The 19,700-nt window shown below is 43.4% G+C and overlaps 1 protein-coding gene across 4 annotated transcripts in view; it reads left to right on the forward strand.

Moving 5' to 3' along the window:
- Positions 1-19,700, forward strand: part of CPEB4 (cytoplasmic polyadenylation element binding protein 4) — a 211,834-nt gene that overhangs the window by 129,404 nt on the left and 62,730 nt on the right. The window contains exons 1-2 of one of the 4 annotated variants that reach the window (XM_075068112.1): positions 10,995-11,497; positions 11,660-13,839. The exons of 1 other annotated variant lie outside the window; for it this stretch is intronic. In XM_075068112.1, coding sequence (XP_074924213.1) covers positions 12,715-13,839 — 1,125 coding nt within the window. In that variant the 5' untranslated portion in view covers positions 10,995-11,497; positions 11,660-12,714. Of the gene's footprint in view, positions 1-10,994; positions 13,840-19,700 lie in introns of those variants that run through there. 2 more of the 4 variants (XM_075068111.1, XM_032801493.2) reach the window with 2 other exon arrangements.

Below are 19,700 nucleotides of genomic sequence, written 5' to 3' on the forward strand. Positions count from 1 at the left end.
TGGTTATGGCTGAGTGAAAATAAAAGTTTTCAACAGTTAGGTTGCCAGTCTTTGAAGTATAGTTGCATAAAGAACACCACTGTCCTAATACTATCTATTTACTCTTTTAAATTATTTATATATGTATTATATTTTACATGAACTGTGGCACCTGGAGGCATTTTTGCAGTGTCAGGTCATTCTGAAGCACATTACATACAAAGAATCTACTCCATTACATTACAGGGCTGGCAAATGCAGTTGTATGTGATATTGTTCATTAATATTGCATAATTACTGGATGTGAAATAGTTCTTTGGGCAGTGATGACATTTTTTAATAAGGACTTAAAGCTCCAAGGCAATGTTCTCCATTAAGGAGCTGTTTAACATATGAGGGTATATCAATATACAGTATCTTAATGCAATTTCAGAAAAATAGTGAAGGCTGCTTAGCCAAATGAAGCTATTAACATGTATAATATATTTTCCACAAGATTTAAATCGTTTACTGAGTTTATAAAAATCACACTTCATATCTCAGCTCTGTCATTGTAATACCTAATGAATATCTAGTGAGTAGCGGTTGCAGCTACATCAGTTTCAGACAAATACTAATTTCCTATGTGGAGATGAATTGTTGGTTTTTCTCTGAAGCCTCTAAAATACTTGTGCGCTCTTTGAAAATTGCTATAAAATCAGAATTTTCTCTAGATCTTAGATAATAATAGCTATTCCTAGCATGCCTGAAGATTTTAGCTCAGTCATTCTGGAGCGATGGTTGAGGACAAAACATTTTCTTTTAAATCTGTCAGTTGCCTTTAGCACTGTTGAGCATGAGCAGTGCCCTATGTACTGTGTGGCACATTAAACCTAAGCTATTTAGCGGAGACCCCAGAATTATGCCCCCCACAAATCCTCTTACCTTCAATTATTCCTTCCACCCTCTGCAGTCCAGTCCAATATGTACTGTATTCCTGACACTGTAAGTATAATTTTAATTTTGACACTTCATTCAATTAATTTTATGTCACCCCTAATATTTAAATGTTTAATGGGTTGCAGGCTTCTCTATGGTAGTGCATAACTGCCCCATAGAAGTTGACAGAGGGCCAAGCTGGTGGTTTGGGAACATGGGGGGGATTTTGACACCCAAGAAGCAAGAACATACGTGAGCTGTTTTTGGTACCTAGGATATAATTGAGGGTGGCCGCAAACTTACACATTGCATCTTACACAATCTTGATTGTGGGGAAGGGAAATTTTACAATATACTAGAGCAAACCTCCACTCTTGTGGTCACGGGATCTTTAATGTCCAGGAGGAGCAGAGAAGAACTTAGAGTCAATTTTATTAAAGTTATTATAGTACCTAAAGATACAGATAAGTGCCTAGGTGCTTTTGAAAGTCCCAATAAGCGCCTTTCTGTAGTTTTAGGTGCCTAAATACCTTTAAAAATCTGACTTTGTTTTTAAGGTTCCACCCAAAAGAGACCCATGTAATAAGTGTCAGGGAACTCTACAGGAGGAGGATGATGGACTGACTTGACCCTGCAAGTATTTGGATTTGTGGTTTGAGTGAGTCTAGATATTACAAAGGTCCTGCTTAGACTTCTAAGCAAATATTTAATTAGATCAATAAGAATATGTATATATTAAAGGTTTTTAGAAATAACTGTCACTGTTTCAATATGTCCATCACTGCAGAAACTAGTAATAATATCTTTAACTCTCAGTGGAGGCTGCTGCTGTTCTGATATTCCCAGCAGGAACTACAGGCTGGCGATGTAGCATATGATTTGGAGAATGCAAGATCCTATTTTAACATTTAGGAAAGCAGGAGACTTTCAGAGTTGTTTGAAACTCTATAGCTGTTAAATGTGATTGATTTAAAAGTATTTATATAACGTCTACATTAATCAGTTAAAAAAACTCCACAAAACTTATGTGGCAAATCCCAACTCCTCCTGTTTGTTCATGCATTCCAAATAAAGTTCAGCTGCATTTCCTGAGCTTTTCTTACTTTACATCATCAAACCATCAGTGCGGCAGCTTCCTTTCTGGGTGCTCATATTTATAGACACTACTAATTTTCTTTAGTGATTTATTCTTCTTTGCAATTACATGTCATGACTGCAATCTATTCTATATCATTGTGCAGTTTTCCTTAAAGAGATTGTATAAAATGATGCAAATCCTGCTGGGCAGCCGATGCCATCAAAATATCACCCATTGAGAAGCCTCCATCAGGTAGCTAGTGCCAGGAAACCATGTTTTTCATGCAAGGTGATGAACATTATAGAGTCTGGAAGTTCTGCTTGTATCACTAGTTGATCAGCACTTACGCTAATGCATTGCACGAGTGTGCCTGAATTTAAATGAAGGCCATCCTCGCAGTCCTTTTCCAACTGTTTATTCAACAATACATTGTTGGAGCCAGATTCAGTGCTTCTTGACAGAAGTGCTTGTTAACTCTGAATCTATGATGATGATGATAAAAATAATAGAGTGACAGGAAAGTGTAAAGAAAAATAGTGTTTAAAATTCAGACATGCTTGCATAGGTTGCAAAACTGTAAACAAAAGGGGAAATTGTAACCCAGTAATTAGATGTTTGAAAACAATGATGCTTTTCATTGTATGTAAACAAATATATTTTCAGAAACAGGGTGCATACAATTGCAGAGAAAAGGGCTTACTTAATAAAATGCATGAACAATACTGGATTTGTTGAAAATATCATGTCGCAATTGGGTGACAGAATGAGTTCAAAACGGCCCGAGTAGGTGGTGGTGGATACCTCACTACTGAGTGAAACTCTTTGAGAAGTGTTTCTATGTGGTGACTTCCATCTTTCCGTCTAGAATATACCTAACATCTTAATTTCTTTTTCCCTTTTCTGTTACTTAACTCTGGAAAATGTTTGTATTTATTTATTTTGATTTATAGACATGCTGAAAAAGGACGCCCTATCACTAGATGCCCTTGACATAACTCAAAGTATCAGTGTAGTACTTTAAGATCACTCATCACAGTCTTCCACCCCATTATTTCCCCATCTCTCCAATGACAATCCTGTCCCCCGCCTATTTTCTAATATCTGGTGGGAGGGAGGGAAAATGAGTCTATGATAAGCACTGAAGTTCATCAACTTTGGACTATTTCAGATCACGGTGGAACAAATTCCAAAGTTGTGAACCCATCACAGAGAATACCCTGCTAGCAGTCCCTATTATTTATAGCTCATCTGATCTCAGCTGTAGCAGTGAGGCACGGAGATAGAAGTGATCTTTCAGGAACAAGTAGGTAGTTTTGTGATGGATATCCAGCTGCCCTGTAATAATTTATGAATATTGTATACTAACCTGGTTATTGGGATATTTATTTTATTAATATGTTGGTTTAGTTTAATTGTGGGCTATAAGGAAAAACAAGCAGGAAGGGGAGAAGAATAGCTCAGGATATATCACCCCTCAGCAAACATTTGAGGATTGATATGGGCTCTGTCGCGTCTGGCTTGACCTCCTGTTAAGCCTACTGAACTGATTTTGTCCAGAAGCCAAAGAACTGACAAGAACAAGGGACTCTTGCTGGACTAAAAGGGGCTCTCTCTATCTTAAGTGAGGAGGTAATTGTGAAGGAGCTGGTCAGGGAAACCAGACTGATGCAGGGATCCACAGGGTGTCTGAGGAATCTAGGCCTAGGATCATCACAGGATGATAGTGCGTTAGGTATGTGCATGTAGACTGTTGTTTTAAAATCCTTTTTCTGCGGAAGGAAAAAACCACAGGTGCCAAACCCAGTTGGACTAGCTGAGTAAGCAGAGTCAGTACACCAGGTTCTGTAGCCCAGGACCTAGGCTAAGTGTGGGAGAATCACAAGATTGCACTCTAGAGGAGATAACGGTATGAGGCCTATGACCTGAGAGGGTGCCCTCATAGAGACTACGAAGGGGAGAAGCCTAGTTAGTCCTGTAACCAGCACAGATCTGTTTATTTTTCATTTAGAAAATGCAACAAATACAGTCTTTATGCTGCTTGTGTAATATTTAACATAAGATGACTTTTAAAAGACATAAATGGGAACAAACGATTCCCTTCCCCCTCCTCAGGATAAACTACACACCAAATTCCACCCAAGGATGGCAAAAGCAATGAGCCCTGCATCTGTACAGTCCATACTGTGTTGCAGGGACAGATTTTCAAACATGTGAGCTATGCAAATACGTGTCTATTGTGTGCATGCGGACCAGGTAAGTGCACTCAAATTAAGCACGGAATTTCACTTTGCATACCTAATGCCTTGAAAATCAGGCTCACTGTATGGAGGTTGCTATTACAAGGTACGAGAATAGTAACTAAACTTTTAATTAACATATAGGTATATAACAAAGTATGCTTAATTACTATTATACATATATATTGCCTTTCATCCCTAAGCTTCCTAAAGTGCTTTAGAAACCAAGGACCTGATCCTGTAGTGCTTACTCAGTAAAAACTCTTCACTAAAGTCAGTTAGATCCTAGGTTCTACTTATCTACTTCATGCCAGTGCTGGTATTCAGGCTTAATAATGCTGTGGCCAAGACATAGTAGTTCAGGAAGAACTTACAATAATGCTCATGAGGGCAGACTGAATTAAAATGGTCCTTTCCTTCCACCACTCCAACTTTGACAGTTGAATTCCAGCACTGGTATATAGTGGTATGAACATGGCTCAGTATTTTTTCTATCCCTGTATAAACACCCCTATTTTTATCTCGCATGTTATAATGTCCTCATCTCATCATCCTGAAAGATCAGATTTATTGGATATCACAATTTAAACCTCCACTCCCTTCCTCTACAAATTTAGTTAAGAATCACAACCCCTTTAAATTACCCAGTGCATGCAGAGTAACTTCCGTTTACATTGATACAAGAACATCTGATCTGAGTTCTGTATTTTGTTTATGGGTTTATTGATTTATGGGGCAAAGGAGGAGGGGGAAACACTTGCAGATGAAAGATTCCAGCTGACCTTTGAAGTCATCCTGAATAGGCATCACTCAGCTGCCCAAATGACTTTGCTATATATTCTCAGTGACGGCTACAGGTAGAGTTAGTGCCAGAAGGACAACACCATGGTGGACTGAAGAGGAGAGGTCTGAGCATGTGATGCAATATGTGCCACAATGGGTTGCCATCTTTAATGAGAGCAAAATATGGCTTCTTGGGTCTCATTTTATACTGAAACTCTTTCCCTATTTTCATTCTAGTTTATTTGTAACTCATTTGCTCTCAGTGGGAGTAGCTGTGGTGAATATTTTAAATCCTTTATCCTAAATTTAATGTTTTTGTTGGCTTTTTGATTATGAGGGGCCTGTGCAATTCCTAGTACCTGCAATCAAATGTATTGTACTTTAATTTGTTTATATTCACGTTTATATATTTCACTAGCAACTTTTGCCTCAGGGAGAAAATTCTAGTGCCAAAACACCACAAATTCTTGGATAAAATTTTCAAAAATACATAAGTAACTCAGGAGCCTAAGTCCCAGGCTCATAAGTGGCTAAGTCACTTTTGAAAATGGGACTTAGGCTCCTAAGCCAATTTAGCCAACTTTGAAAATTTGACACCTTGTCTTCGTATGCTATTTCTGCCATATATAGAAACTAAAATGTTGAGATCAGATCTGATAGTATTTTGTCTAAATATATAACTCCTTGAAGCATTAAAGGCAGTGAGAAAAACACAAATATAAACACCAATATCTACAGGTGGGTTTGTTTCCTGTGGAACCTGCATGTTCAGTCCTGTAAATTATTTCCTTTACCTTTTTAAAACACATGTATTCTTCTGTAATGGTACAGCCCTCCCACACCTTCAAGTAGTGATATTGTAATGTTTGGGATGATTAGATACTGCAGATATGGGGTAGATAGATTCTAGAATATACTTCAGTATTTATTTTATGGGCTCTCTATGAGCTAAGATCCCCATCCATGGAGTCCTGACCCTCGGGGCCCTCAGCAAACACGTTTGCAAGACCTACAACAAATGGATTGCTTTCTGGTGTAGCCGCTGCAACCTATCCTTTGAGACTCAAAAGAAATGCAAGTTCTATCAACCACATGCCAGGGACCCCTCACGACCGCGAAGGTGAATCCCACTAACACCTTGCAGGTTCCAACCCTAACCCCCACCGATGGTCCGGCTACAGCACCCCAGCCAGCATCCCCAGAGTCACAGCAGGTAAGAGGGGACCAACTGCCAACTGAGGGAAGCACAACCCCCGCCTCGAGGACTGACAATGCCACCAAAAGAACCAGCCTCATCTCCAGAATCCTCACGCTGGACCCTCCTGCGAGGGGGATCACCGCCACCTCATAAGTCAGCAACCTCACCAGATGCCTCAGCGACCTCATAGAAATCATCCGACACAACACGGATACGAGACGAGGCAGTGCTCCCCCACAGGTAACCTCATGCTGCCCTGCCGTAGGAGCAATTAGCACCCTCCCCTAGGCTCCACGGCAAGACCCAGCCAACGGAGGAGCCTCCTGCAGCCTCTAGATCCCATGGCCGGACCCTGCCCCCGCAACACCCAACACCTTCTTCAAGGTTACCCAATGAGCCTCCGACTGCCAAAAACCCCATTCCCTACCGAGGACCCCCCAGCCGGATACCGCCCACAGAAGAACCAGAACCATCCGCAGCACTTCCAAACATGACCGTGCCCCCCCAAAGCCCAGCACCGGTGCTGCTAGAACCCCACTCCCTCCCAGAAGATCCAGCGCTGCCTCAGAGACACCGAGAGCTGCCTTCCCCACCGCACCAGGACCCCCACCTCAAGATCCACCTGAACACTGCCTCCCAGTCCGAGGGACAACAAGGCCGCAGGCTGTCCCCACAGCACCTGAACCTGCAGAGACAACGCAGCAGGAGGAGCGACGGCCACGAGCGTGGGTTGCCACACTGTTGCAATCTGCCTGGATGGAGGCACTCACAAAGGCTGAGGACTTTGAGAACTTAGACACCCTGACGGACAGACTGACCCCAGAACTGTCTGCAGAAAGTACAGCCAGAAGGAGAGAACCCAGGAGGCCGCACAGGCCACGCGTAGATTCCCCACGCTGAGCTGTGACAACACCGCCAGAGAAGGCAGGAGAGGGGACGTCGGCTGCCACTACGATCCAGTGGCTGCATCCTGTATTCAGAAACTATACAGGACAAACTGGACGAAAGCCATGAGGGAGATCCTCGACGGGACCTCCTCCTACTGTGCAATCCAGCACGAAAGGCTCTACTCCTACTTCAAGGATGTGTTTGATCATAAGGCCCAGACCAACTTGCAATGCCCAGAGTGCCTTCTCCCACTACCCCGGATTGACCTCACGGAGGACCCGGAACGAGATTTTTCCTTGCAGGAGGTGCAGGCGAGGCTGATGAGGACCAAAAACACCGCCCCTGGAAAAGATGGCCTTCGCTACCACCTGCTGAAGAAGCGAGACCCCGACTGTGTGGTGCTCGCTGCTATCTTCAACAAATGCAAGCAGTTTTATCACGTTCCCCGCTCCTGGAAAAAGTCCATGACAGTGTTCATCCATAAGAAAGGCGAATGAGATGACCCCGGCACCTGCAGGCCCATCTCCCTCTGCTCCACCATCTACAAGCTGTATGCCAGCTGTCTCGTGGCAAGGATCACGGACTGGTCAGTGTGCGGGTGCGCCATCAGCTCAGTGCAGAAGGGTTTCATGTCCTGCGAGGGATGCTACAAGCACAACTTCCTTCTTCAGATGTCCATCCAGGAGGCCAGGAGGTCCAAGAGGCAGTGCGCCATAGCATGGCTCGACCTGACCAACATCTTTGGGTCCATACCCTACCATCACATCTTTGCCACCCTGGGAGAGTTTGGGATGCCAGAAACCTTCATCCAGATCCTTTGGGACCTCTACAAGGACTGCATCACCACCATCTGTGCCACGGACGGAGAGACGGATGCCATCCCCATCTGCCGCGGCATGAAACAAGGATGCCTCCTCAGCCCCATCATCTTCAACCTGGGCATGAAACCGCTCATCCGAGCCATCTCCAGCGGCCTGACCGGCTTTGACCTGCACGGAAAGAAAATCAGCATTCTGGTCTATGCGGATGATCTGACCCTGGTCGCCGATAGCTTGGAAAGCCTCCAGCAAAAGCTTAATGTCATGAGCCAAGCTGCCGAGTGGATGGGCCTCCGCTTCAACCCAAAAAGTGCACCTCCCTCCACATTGATGGTGGTGCCAGGGCGCTGGTCTGGCTGTCAGGGTTCCTGATCCAGGGCGAGCCCATGGCCTCCCTCAAAGAGGGAGAGATATACCAACACCTTGGCACACCCACAGGAATCTGCGTCTGATAGACCCCCAAAGACACCATCAAGGAGATTGTGCGAGATGCGGCCCAAATTGATTCTTCCCTGCTTGCCCGCTGGCAAAAGATCAACACCCTCAATACCTTCTTCATCTCCCGCATCTCCTTTGTCCTCAGGGGATCGGCTGTAGCCAAGGTGCCCCTGAAGAAGGCCGACAGCACCATCAGACAGCTGGTGAGGAAATGGCCCTACTGTCCCCAGAGGGCCAGCACTGACATCATCTACATTTCCCACAGGTAGGGTAGTGTCAACGTACCTCGGATGGGTGACCTGTGTGACATGGCGGTGATGACCCACACCTTCCACCTCCTGACGTGCCCGGACCCAACAGTGAGGAGCATCACACAGAAAGCTGTATGAGACCTGGTCAGGAAATGCATCGCCAGGGCCCCTTCTGAGGAGGACATCCCCACTTACCTCAGCGACTCCCTGGAGGCTGAGTTCGGGAGAGAGCAGGGAGACCTATCCTCTCTCTGGTCCCGCGCCCGCAATGCCTCGAGACACCTAGAAAAGAGGATCGGCTGCTGCTGGAAGTCGTGCAAGGAGCGCTGGGAGCTGGGAATACTGGTGCCACGCATAAAGACCCCGGACCACACCATCATCACTCCGATCACCAGAGCTATGCTGGAAAGGACCCTGAAAGAACCATCCGCTGCCACTATGCCGAGAACCTCAATCGGAAGCCGGACGAGGGCACGGTGTTCGAGATGTCCAGCAAGTGGGACGCCAGCAACCACTTCCTCCCCAGGGGCAGCTTCACCAGGTTCGCCAACTGGCGGTTCATCCATAGGGCCCGACTCAACTGTGTTCCCCTCAACGGAGCCGTCCGCCATGGCAACTGGGACAAGCACTGCAGGAACTGCGGCTATGCAAACGAGACCCTGCCCCATGTCCTGTGTGGATGCAAACAGCACTCCAGAGCCTGGCGGCACCGCCACAATGCCATCCAGAATCGGCTGGTGAAAGCCATCCCGCCGTCCCTGGGGAAGATCACCCTCAACTCGGCCATCTCCTGGACAGACAGCAGACTGCAACCCAACATCATTGTGACGGACACAGAAAAGAAGGTCCTCATGGTAGACGTCATGATGCCCTTTGAAAACAAGTCACCGGCCTTCCACAAGGCCTGAGCCCGGAAGGCGTCGAAATACACCCCGCTGGAAGAGACCCTGAGAGCCCAAGGCTACGATGTTCAGATACACGCCCTGATTGTGGGAACCCTGGGCTTGTGGGCCCCTCACAACGAGCTGGTTATGAGAGTGTGCGGAGTCAGCTGACGCTGCGCCCGGCTCATGAGATAGCTCATGGTGTCCAACACCATCAGGTGGTCCAGAGACATTTATACGGAACACATCACAGGACACTGTCAATACCACACTGAGTAATTGAGACTGCCGACCAGGGAAATAACCCACTTCCTTCCCTGACGAACCAAGGGACGCACTTCACCCATGTACTCATTCGCTACACTGATACTGACTTGGACTCCTTATACATTCCATGGGTGGCGTACCCAAGCCCACTTATCCACTGACACTTTAAAAACTCTTGCACCTCAATCTGGGTCTATGCTGGTTATGTGATACGTATGTGTCTCTTCACCCTTGCAACGGATACCTGTAATCCCTCATAACTCAAGCCTGACCCCAGATGTACAGTATCTTCCCTCTTAACTTGTGTCTATTTAATTTTAAACATTAACTTTAATAAAAATTTTATTTTATGGGTTCTTTGCACCTTGTTCTTTCTCCTGTTTTGTTCCATTCTTACTCACTTCTCATCACGTCTGTGCCCTGCAATCCACCCTTGGGATGACGTGGTATTGATTACAGGGAGGTGGAGTTGCAATGGGCCTCAGTTCACAGGGTGATGAATCCTATAGCAAAGTAGGTTTTGTAACACACATCAGTCCATGGGGTGATAGGGCAGTGCAGGGAGGGAGGGATTGCTATACTGTTCAGCCCTTGTGGTTCCAGGGTTTGCAAAAGGCTTCTGCCCTCGGGGCAATGGGGGGAGGGAGATGGGGCTTGAAATGGGCCTGAGCTTTCAGGGTGTGGGTGTTACAATGAGGTGGGGTTTGCGGTGAGCGAAACCCTCAGGGCATTGCTGGGAGGTGGAGTTTGGCGTGGCCCTTGGGGCATATAGTGAGATGGGGGTGGCAGCAGGTGTTACGTGCTCCCCTGGTTTTCCCCGTGCCGTTCTGTATCTTACTGGTTTCAGGCCTTTTGCCACTTCGCCCCCCCCCCCCCTTTAACAATGGAGTTTTACCCGGGGACGTGCCCCCTGCTGCTTCTCATCCATTCAGGACAGCAGAGAAGCAGCAGTTACAGAGCGCTGCCATATTCAAAGATGGCTGCTCAAGGAGTACCTGTTTTCTTCAGTCCAAGATGGCCGTCCTGCTGGCGGCTAGCAGATGCGTGCCCCAATCCAAGATGGCCACCAAGCAGGGAGGCATGCCCACCACAAAGATGACGGTCGGTGTGGCACCTCCGTGCCCCTACCAAAAATGGCCGCCTCCTCCCCTTGAATCTTATGACGTCGCCAGGAAGAGGCTTGTAAAGCAGGCAGGGGCGCGGCCTCCGCCAGAGGAGACGCGAGGGAGGCGGGGCAGGAGGTGTGTCCTTCCCCAAACCGGAAGTGCCGCGCTGCCTCCCTCCAGCTGGTTGTCATTTCGCTCAGCGGCTCTGTCCTGAGGAGACGGGACTCGGCGGCGGCCGGGAGGGGAGGGAGGTACCGGCTGCGGCAGCGAGCAGGAAACGGCCGGGGACAAGAGATTCCGTAATACCCAGATTCGCCGATTACTGAAACGCCCTCCCGACTCCTCGGAGCCGGTCTCGCGCACCCTCCCCCGCGATAATCGATTGTTTTACATGAGGAGTAAGGGAAATCGCCTGCAGCTGCGAGGACGCGAAGCAAGGCAAGGACGTTTCGGAGCTGCCGCCGCAGGACCCCACCCCCCTGGTGACTCCAGCGGTCTCCCTCCCCTGCAGTACTAATCGATCGTGACCCTGTCCCGTAATCTGCGGGCGATTTGGGAGAGCCGGTTAAACACCTTCCATGGGGGAGAAAGGAGCCTGGCCCCTCGCCGCCTGCACGATCCCCTCCCCGCTGGAGGCGGCTGCTCTCCTGAGGTAAAATCCCTCCTGCCTTCCCAGACGTCAGGACTTCTGAGGGAGGTGTGAAGGGGGTACGCCATAGAGAACAGGGGCCTGGCGAGCTCAGCCTCCCTGCACCAGCCTCTCGTCCCGTGCCGCATGCCGAGTCCCTGAGGTAAAATCCACCTTCCTTTGCAGACAAGGGTTCCCGCAGCTGAAGGAAGCCTACCTAGGTCAGTAAAAGGAGGCGAGCCCAGTACCAGAAACCACCCTTCCAGAAGCAGCAGCAGCAAGACACCTCCCTCACCCTCCTGCAGAAGTCATTGCCTGCTCTCCCCCCTCCCCCGAATGCTGAATGCAGATTTCTAAGATGAAACTCTCCTTCGGACTGCCAGAACTCATCTGAAGGACACACAAATATCTGATCATAAATAGGAGGTGAGCCTGGCGAGCTCAAAAACCCAACCCAACAGGAGCGACATCAAGAATCCACCCTTCTCCTGCACAGCTCACTCCCCTCTCATCTCCAGAATACTGACTTTCTGAGATAAAAATCTTATCTTTTCAATAAGCTAAGACTCCTCTAAAGGACACATTCAAAACAGCATATATTATTATTATACACAATAAAGGCTTACCAAGCAGCAGCAGGGGGAAAAAAGCCTTCTGCACAATTCACTCCCCCACCGAATGCTAAAATCCTGAGGTAAAATCTTCCCATATCAACAGCAAGGATTCTTTTGAACAGGAAACAAATATATATTAGATTATATAGAATTTATTAAATTATTCCAGACTTTTTTTTTCCCCAGCCAAGAGGTGGAGGGACCAGACGTCATTGTTTCTCTTTTCCTCTTAACTCATTTATGGCCGAGTCAAGGCTGCTGAGGAGGAAAAAACAGGATAGTTAAAATCTCTTTATAATTGTCTGCAGAAGATTTCTCTCTTATTGATGTGCATTTCCTTTAGGAAAAGGAAACCTCTTATTTTGCTAACCAAAGATTTATTTTTCATTTCCTTCTAACCAGAGAAAGGAAACAAACATAAATTGACACGTTAAATATTTAAAGAGATTTATCTTTGAAAGAACCAGAACTTATATCCAAATCAGAAATATCTAAGGAGTGTGTGGAGGAAGAAACTGTATCTAGATTAAAACAAGATATTTGCTAGTTCCTCTTTGGTGGCGGAGAAGAGAAACACTAAACGTTGTTGTTTTTTTGCAGGAGAAAATCAAATCCTAAATATAATAAATGGGGGATTACGGGTTTGGAGTGTTAGTGCAAAACAACACTGGGAATAAATCAGCTTTTCCAGTGAGATTTCATCCACATCTGCAGCCTCCACACCATCATCAAAATGCAGCCCCCAGCCCTGCTGCTTTTATAAATAATAACACAGCTGCCAATGGCAGTAGTGCTGGGTCAGCTTGGCTCTTTCCTGCTCCAGCTGCCCATAACATTCAGGATGAGATTCTGGGGTCAGAAAAATCTAAAACTCAGCAACAGGAAAAGCAGGAGTCTCTAGAAAAACAGCAGCTTTCCCCTAGTCAAAGTCAGGAAGCAGGCATGCTGCCTGAACCTGAGAAAGCTAAATCTGAGGAAAATCAGGGAGACAATTCTTCAGAGAATGGCAATGGGAAAGAGAAAATAAGAATAGAATCACCAGTGTTAACAGGATTTGATTATCAAGAGGCTTCAGGGCTAGGTACTTCAACTCAGCCCTTAACATCCACTGCATCTTCTCTGACTGGTTTTAGTAACTGGTCAGCAGCTATAGCTCCTTCTTCTTCTACAATAATCAATGAAGATGCCAGTTTTTTTCACCAGGGAGGGGTCCCTGCTGCCTCAGCTAATAACGGTGCTCTGCTATTTCAGAATTTTCCACATCATGTCAGCCCTGGCTTTGGTGGTAGCTTTTCCCCTCAGATTGGACCCCTCTCTCAACACCACCCTCATCACCCCCATTTTCAGCATCATCACAATCAGCATCAGCAACAGAGAAGATCGCCTGCAAGCCCTCATCCACCTCCATTTACACATAGAAATGCTGCTTTTAATCAACTGCCTCATTTGGCTAATAATCTTAACAAACCACCTTCTCCATGGAGCAGCTACCAAAGCCCATCACCTACACCATCTTCTTCATGGAGTCCCAGTGGCGGTGGATATGGTGGGTGGGGAGGGTCCCAAGGGCGAGACCACCGCAGGGGACTGAATGGAGGGATAACACCCCTGAACTCCATCTCACCCCTGAAGAAGAATTTTGCAAGTAATCATATCCAGTTGCAGAAGTATGCTAGGCCCAGCTCAGCCTTTGCTCCGAAATCTTGGATGGAAGATAGTTTGAACAGAGCCGACAACATATTTCCTTTTCAGGTGAGAGTCTACTCTGCTAATATACATGGAAAAATGATTTAATTATTTTTTTGTAGAAATGAAAAGGTTTTTGTTTTTTTTGCAATGTACTTCAATTATCAGAGTTGCATGGTTGAAAATGAATTTAAATTGAAATAAAGTGAACATGTCTAACTTGTAATTCACCCTATGACATTTCAGTCTTCATGATCTCTGAGCTGTGAATCACGTATTTTTTTTCAATAGTGCTTGTCAGATAGATAAATATCTATTTATAGCCCAGCGGGACATCTAAAGTTCAGTTCCATCGTGGTAATTAACATTACACGCAGTAAGCAATAACAGTTGGTGAACAAATGTTTCTGCTTTTTTTTCAAAATGTAACATAAAAAAGGAGTGAAGAAATGAAATATTTTTTGACTTTTAACACTTAAAGATTTTAACATTTGGAAATGATATTGCACTATATGTTGAGAACAAGCATTCAGTAATCCTTAAATCTGTCATCTGCCTTGTGTTGCAAAATAGTTCATGGATTTCCATTGTAACATGGCTTAAAGATTTTTTTTAGACTTTTTTTTTCCCCTGTACAATTGAAATTACGAATGTTTATTTTTTTTCAGTGAACTTCTTTTCACCAGCAATGGTAACAAATATTGGTTATACAATATTAAATCTTTACTAAAAATAGATCTGGACTAGTCAGTTGTTGGCCTGCACTATGCTACACCTTATGCTGTCAGGAGGCAGGTTCTCTGACTCTTCAAATTCATGAGAAACATATCTATTTTGTGGAGGTTAAAATTAACTATCTGATATTGATCCAGATATATAATCAATATTTGGATGGTAATAGTTGTCTCTCTATCTGACCACTAGTTCAGACCTAGCTTGGTAGCTTTCATACGTTTAAAAAAGACCTCATAAGGTGGATCCAAAACACAAGGTTCTTTAATGTCTAGTGGCTTGTTTTTCAGGATCTTCGGACAAGGGCAAAAGTAAAGATTGCAAAATGATTGCAGTAAGAAGCAGGATGACCTACTTTTAAGAAATTTTGGGGATGAAAGATCAGTAGATTAGAAGAACCTCAGAACATTTGTCATGGTAACTACAACCCCAAAGAGATCTAAATATATTTTATGACGACCTTGTAGAATCAGAGGGAGGATCAATTTATTTCCCCTTGGTAAATTATTCAGTTTGTTTGATTTTCAGGGCCTATGCAGCCTTCTGAAAACAGCAGAAGCTGCTGGCAATACCTTTCATTAAGGATTTCTTTTTACTGCAGAATCACTAGCAGTTTAAACATCAGGTAGAGTCCATAACCTTGGACTGCATAGCAATAATAGATCTTAATTTTAAGAGTTGGAAATAATATAAAGAACTGGTGTCCAATATACCAAATTCATACACTCAGACCATTAGCAAAGGGACACAGCTGGAGCTGGTCTTTTTTCAGCCTCGCTGCAGCAAGACTTGGCTTGCTGTTTAATTCATTCTGTACCCTGACACGTAGCTGATGTACAGAGTGACAGAATGAGATCAAGTGTGTACTTGGTGCCGCATTTAAGACCCAAATGTATACGTACTGATAGAAATGTGCTCCTTTTGGTATTGAGGAAATTAACAAAGCTAAGTGATTCCTGAGTGTGGCTTTTGTATTATGTTCTAAATCTCAAAATATGTCTGATTTTATCATGGCTAAATATAAATGTTACATAGCATACTGGTCTCCGTTTATGTAAACAGTAAGATGAAGGTATATATGTCAAGAGCATGTCTGACACTTCTTCATGCCAGGAAAAGGAAAGTGTTGGAGTGAAATGCTTTCCAGTCTCTTACTATCACTTGTGTGCTGTGATGAACAAGAAAAGGGCAGGGCAGCAAAACAGGACTCCAGCACTGCAGATCCAGAAAAGATGTTGATGATTTTCCAGACCATTTTGGGTAATTGCTTTTTATAACATTTGTGGTGTGAAATCCTTAATACCTTTGTGATCATTTTAAAAGGTGACTTCAGTTCTGAGAACACCGGGGGAAAAAAATATGTAAAATTTGGCCATAGGTTTTTTTTATGCTGGAGGTAGGGTTCGGATTGTATTTTTGTGTCAAATCAGTCATGAGGATTTTTGCTTATGATGGAATGTGGGTATGTAGTTGCACATATATGAAGTGTCCTTGAGGAGGCAATCATGTTTTGTCTGAGACTTTCATTACCAGAATCTTCTTAGCTCCATATTTAATATGGTACCAAAATCTACCTTTACTGCTGAAACAGAATGGGGGTATTTGATTAACTGTCTGTTCCTGGTTTTCCCTTTTCATTTAACATTTATTTTCTTATTTAAATCTGTTCATGTGTTGCCCTCATAGTATGAGAATTAACTTATGTCGAATGCAAGAATATGGAAGAACAAACACAAAATTTTGAGAATGTGATTTTTAGAAAAGGTATCTTTACACAAAAGCTTAGTGAAATACAAAAGTACATATTAGACCATATCTTGTGACAGAGATCCCATAGCAGCCGTACCTAAATGCTCATTTTTTATTGATGAGTGTTGCATGTGTCTGTGTAAAACAAATGTTGATTTTAATTGTTTTTGCCTCATGACTCTTAGGGATTTTTCTCTTATGGCAAGTCACTAATTTTTGTAGAGAGAAATAGGGATGATTTCTTGTGTTGATTTGCTTGGTATTTTTGTAACAGCGAAGATAGCTCATTCAGTATTGTGGGGGCCATGTACAAATTCGTTTGGTGTTTGTGATGCCTATAGTTCTATAGTACTGCTCATTTGAGGGTCTCAAAGTCTTGGAGCACAATTTGGGATTAGACAAATCCTCTTCTTACAATTGGGGAATCCAAGGCACAGGAGATTTGAGTGATTTGCCCAAGATCAGCTGGCAGAGCTGTAAACAAAACCTAGATATTTTTACTCCTCATCTTGTGCTTTTACTACTATACAAAGTGTCCTCTCAATTAAGGCGGTTAAATCTGTTTTTAAAATTAACTCATTCCTTATTTTTTTAGCTTTTCAGAATTAGATTTACAAAAGCTCTGTTTCAAAAGAGCAAAGCCACAATTTGTCGTCATCCTTTGACCTCTCATTTGGAAAGTTGCTAGTTTTCAAAAGAATAAACCGTGCTCTTGAAAAGGGAAATGTTAGGTTCTTAGTTATAGTAACCTTCCATAGACATCTGACCAAATGAGTGAGGGGACCTACCTTGTAATATAAGGGATTTTCAAAAAACAATTGCTTTCCATTTTCCTCCCTGTGACACTTGAAAGTTTTTAGCAGCTCAATGGGATGGTGAATTGTCAGTCATTGAACTGCACACTGCAGCGTTGTCCTCAGGATTGTACAGACTTTCCTCTTGCTACATACTTGCACTTTTAAAAAGATGAGCACTCTGCTTGTTATGCAATATGTAAATCTTGCTTTGATAGGCTTTTCCAGGTTTCAAGCTCTCATCTTCAAACATGTGAGGATGTTTGTAGAATCAGTCCTTGAAGGCAATAACAAGTTGAGCAGTCGTGCTCAGCTTTCTGCAAAAAGTACTCACACATTTCTGCATAGCTTCTTTGACTAGGACATGAAAATAAAAATTCAAATTGCCCATTTCATAGAACTTTACACTTGTGGGCAGTTCACTGAATTTACTTGCTCAAAATGTTTAATTTTCTTCCCAGAGAAGGGCCTCCAGACATTTAACCCCATCCCAATCCATGGAGGTTCTGTGCCAAGGGGGCTTTCTCTTCCCCAAGGTAGATGTGGAATGTTTGTGAAAACACACATGACTACTGTAGTGTAAAATTAAAACTCCCTTCTGTAATCTGTTCGTACACAAAAATCTTGACTATATTGATAAGTGTATTAAAACAATCCCATTCATAAAGCATTGTAGAATTAAAAATATTCTGTTACATGCGTTTGCCAACCTTTCATCATATAGGAATCTTGCTAATGGTCTCTAGTTTGCTCACTTCAGGATTTTGATTTATTTATTTTCTTATTGTTCTGAAGGAGCCTCTGGAGAGACTGAGAGCTGGTTGCATAAAATGATGAGGCAACCTGTTTTGTAGAAAAGGTTTTCTTTTATTCTGTCCGTAGTTTTTATTCCATAAAACCTTAAGTTGTCATTTTAGATTAAAATATGTGTATTTGGATTTTTTAAATACCTGCGCACCCATTTTCTATAACTATATCCACTGCATAGTAACTAGTGCTTTGTATGCCATCCCCCAACTGATTTAGCTATTGGTCTGTGGAATTAAAAGCACTCTAATGTGGTATGACATACACAATTTAAGTACTGTGGAAGTTAACACTGTTCTTGTTTTATAAACTTACTACTGACGTTTGTACTTACGCTTCAGCCCTCCTGCATATTTCCGACCTCAGGGATTTTTTTAAAAAGAGGGCCTTTGTTAGGAAGCTATTTGAATTATGTTTCCTAAGATTAAAAGAAGGAATCTTATTAAGCATTTTTCTTTGAAAATGAATTGTATACACAGCAGGGCAGCACGGAGCAGAGAACATTGGGTAGTGTACAGTAGTAGACACATAAAGAGATTTATGTGCAGCAGAAGTGGTCTCAGGCATGTTGTTTGAAATTTATAGACAGGACAGTGACTCTTGATATTTAAAAACTCTTTCAGTTTAACAGAGCAATAAGAGCTTTTGTGGGAGTAAGCACTTTTGATTCACTTGGGTTTTCTAGCTTTCATCTTACTCTTCCTGGAGAAGCTATAAAAAATGATCAGAGCAGCGTACAGAAACATCCGTTCAGGAAAAACCTGTTTATTCAGTGCCTTGTTAATTCAGTGGTTACTGGATTGGGAGTTGGAAGACACCACTTACTGGGAGGGCTGGGTGGGGTGTATATAGTAGCTGAGTTAAGCTTCATCATTCTACTTCAATATGAAATAAAAATGTGGAATTCATGTCCAGTGCCTAAGGCTACCAAGACACTTGGCTAAGTGTTAGGGACTCCTGGATATAGAGTTACTAGAAACTATAAAAGCAAACATAAAAAAACAGAACAAAGCAGGCTTTGGTTTATAATAGTAAATACTTACTTTATAGCTATGACACCAGTTATTTAAATTATGGGAACTAGGACAAGTTTTCAGAAAACTTCAAACCTCCAAAGCACATAGAATGAATAGGAATTAGAGGCAACCTTTCTACAACTATAGTATGCAGCAGTTCTGCAAAGGAAGGTTCTCCAAAGAACTAAACAATATATATTGAATAGAATTGATAGTAAAGTATGATATATGCAACTGTGCTTGCCCCATAAATACTGCTTAATCATCTTCAATAAATTGCTTAAATCAACAGTTTACTTTGCATCATTATAGATGCCTGACTCTTCAAAAAAAATTCACATTTTGTAATATTGGGCACAGCCTTTGCTACAAGCAAATTGTCACACCCAGGCAGGCTTTGATTTTATACTGTTTGGCTTTCATAGCATTGGCAGACTATGGTTGTGATTGCCTCATCTTGGGAAGCATTGAATAGAAACTCTTGCTTTCTGGAGTCTTAGTTGGTCAGGCGATACTGGTGGCATGGGTACAGATTAAATGTAGTTAGACCTGTACGTCAGTGGTTGAATTCAGATCAAGTGTCTGTGAAGCTTAGGAGAATTTAGATCTAAGGTTTTGGTGAACATTCTCTTCCATGGCATGAAGCTTTCATGTTCAACTTCCAGTGCATATAGTATCACAATATGTACTATACGTAATTTATCCTAAGTGTTTTTATTCTGGATTGGGTCCCTTTGGACTTCAAGAAGGAAAGAAGATGGATCTTATGGAATCTGAATTGTATGACTTAATGGTTTCCTACTTACGAGCATCTCCTTTTTAAACTTTG

Source organism: Chelonoidis abingdonii, chromosome 7 (assembly GCF_003597395.2).
Source record: "Chelonoidis abingdonii isolate Lonesome George chromosome 7, CheloAbing_2.0, whole genome shotgun sequence".
Taxonomy (NCBI): domain Eukaryota; kingdom Metazoa; phylum Chordata; order Testudines; family Testudinidae; genus Chelonoidis; species Chelonoidis abingdonii.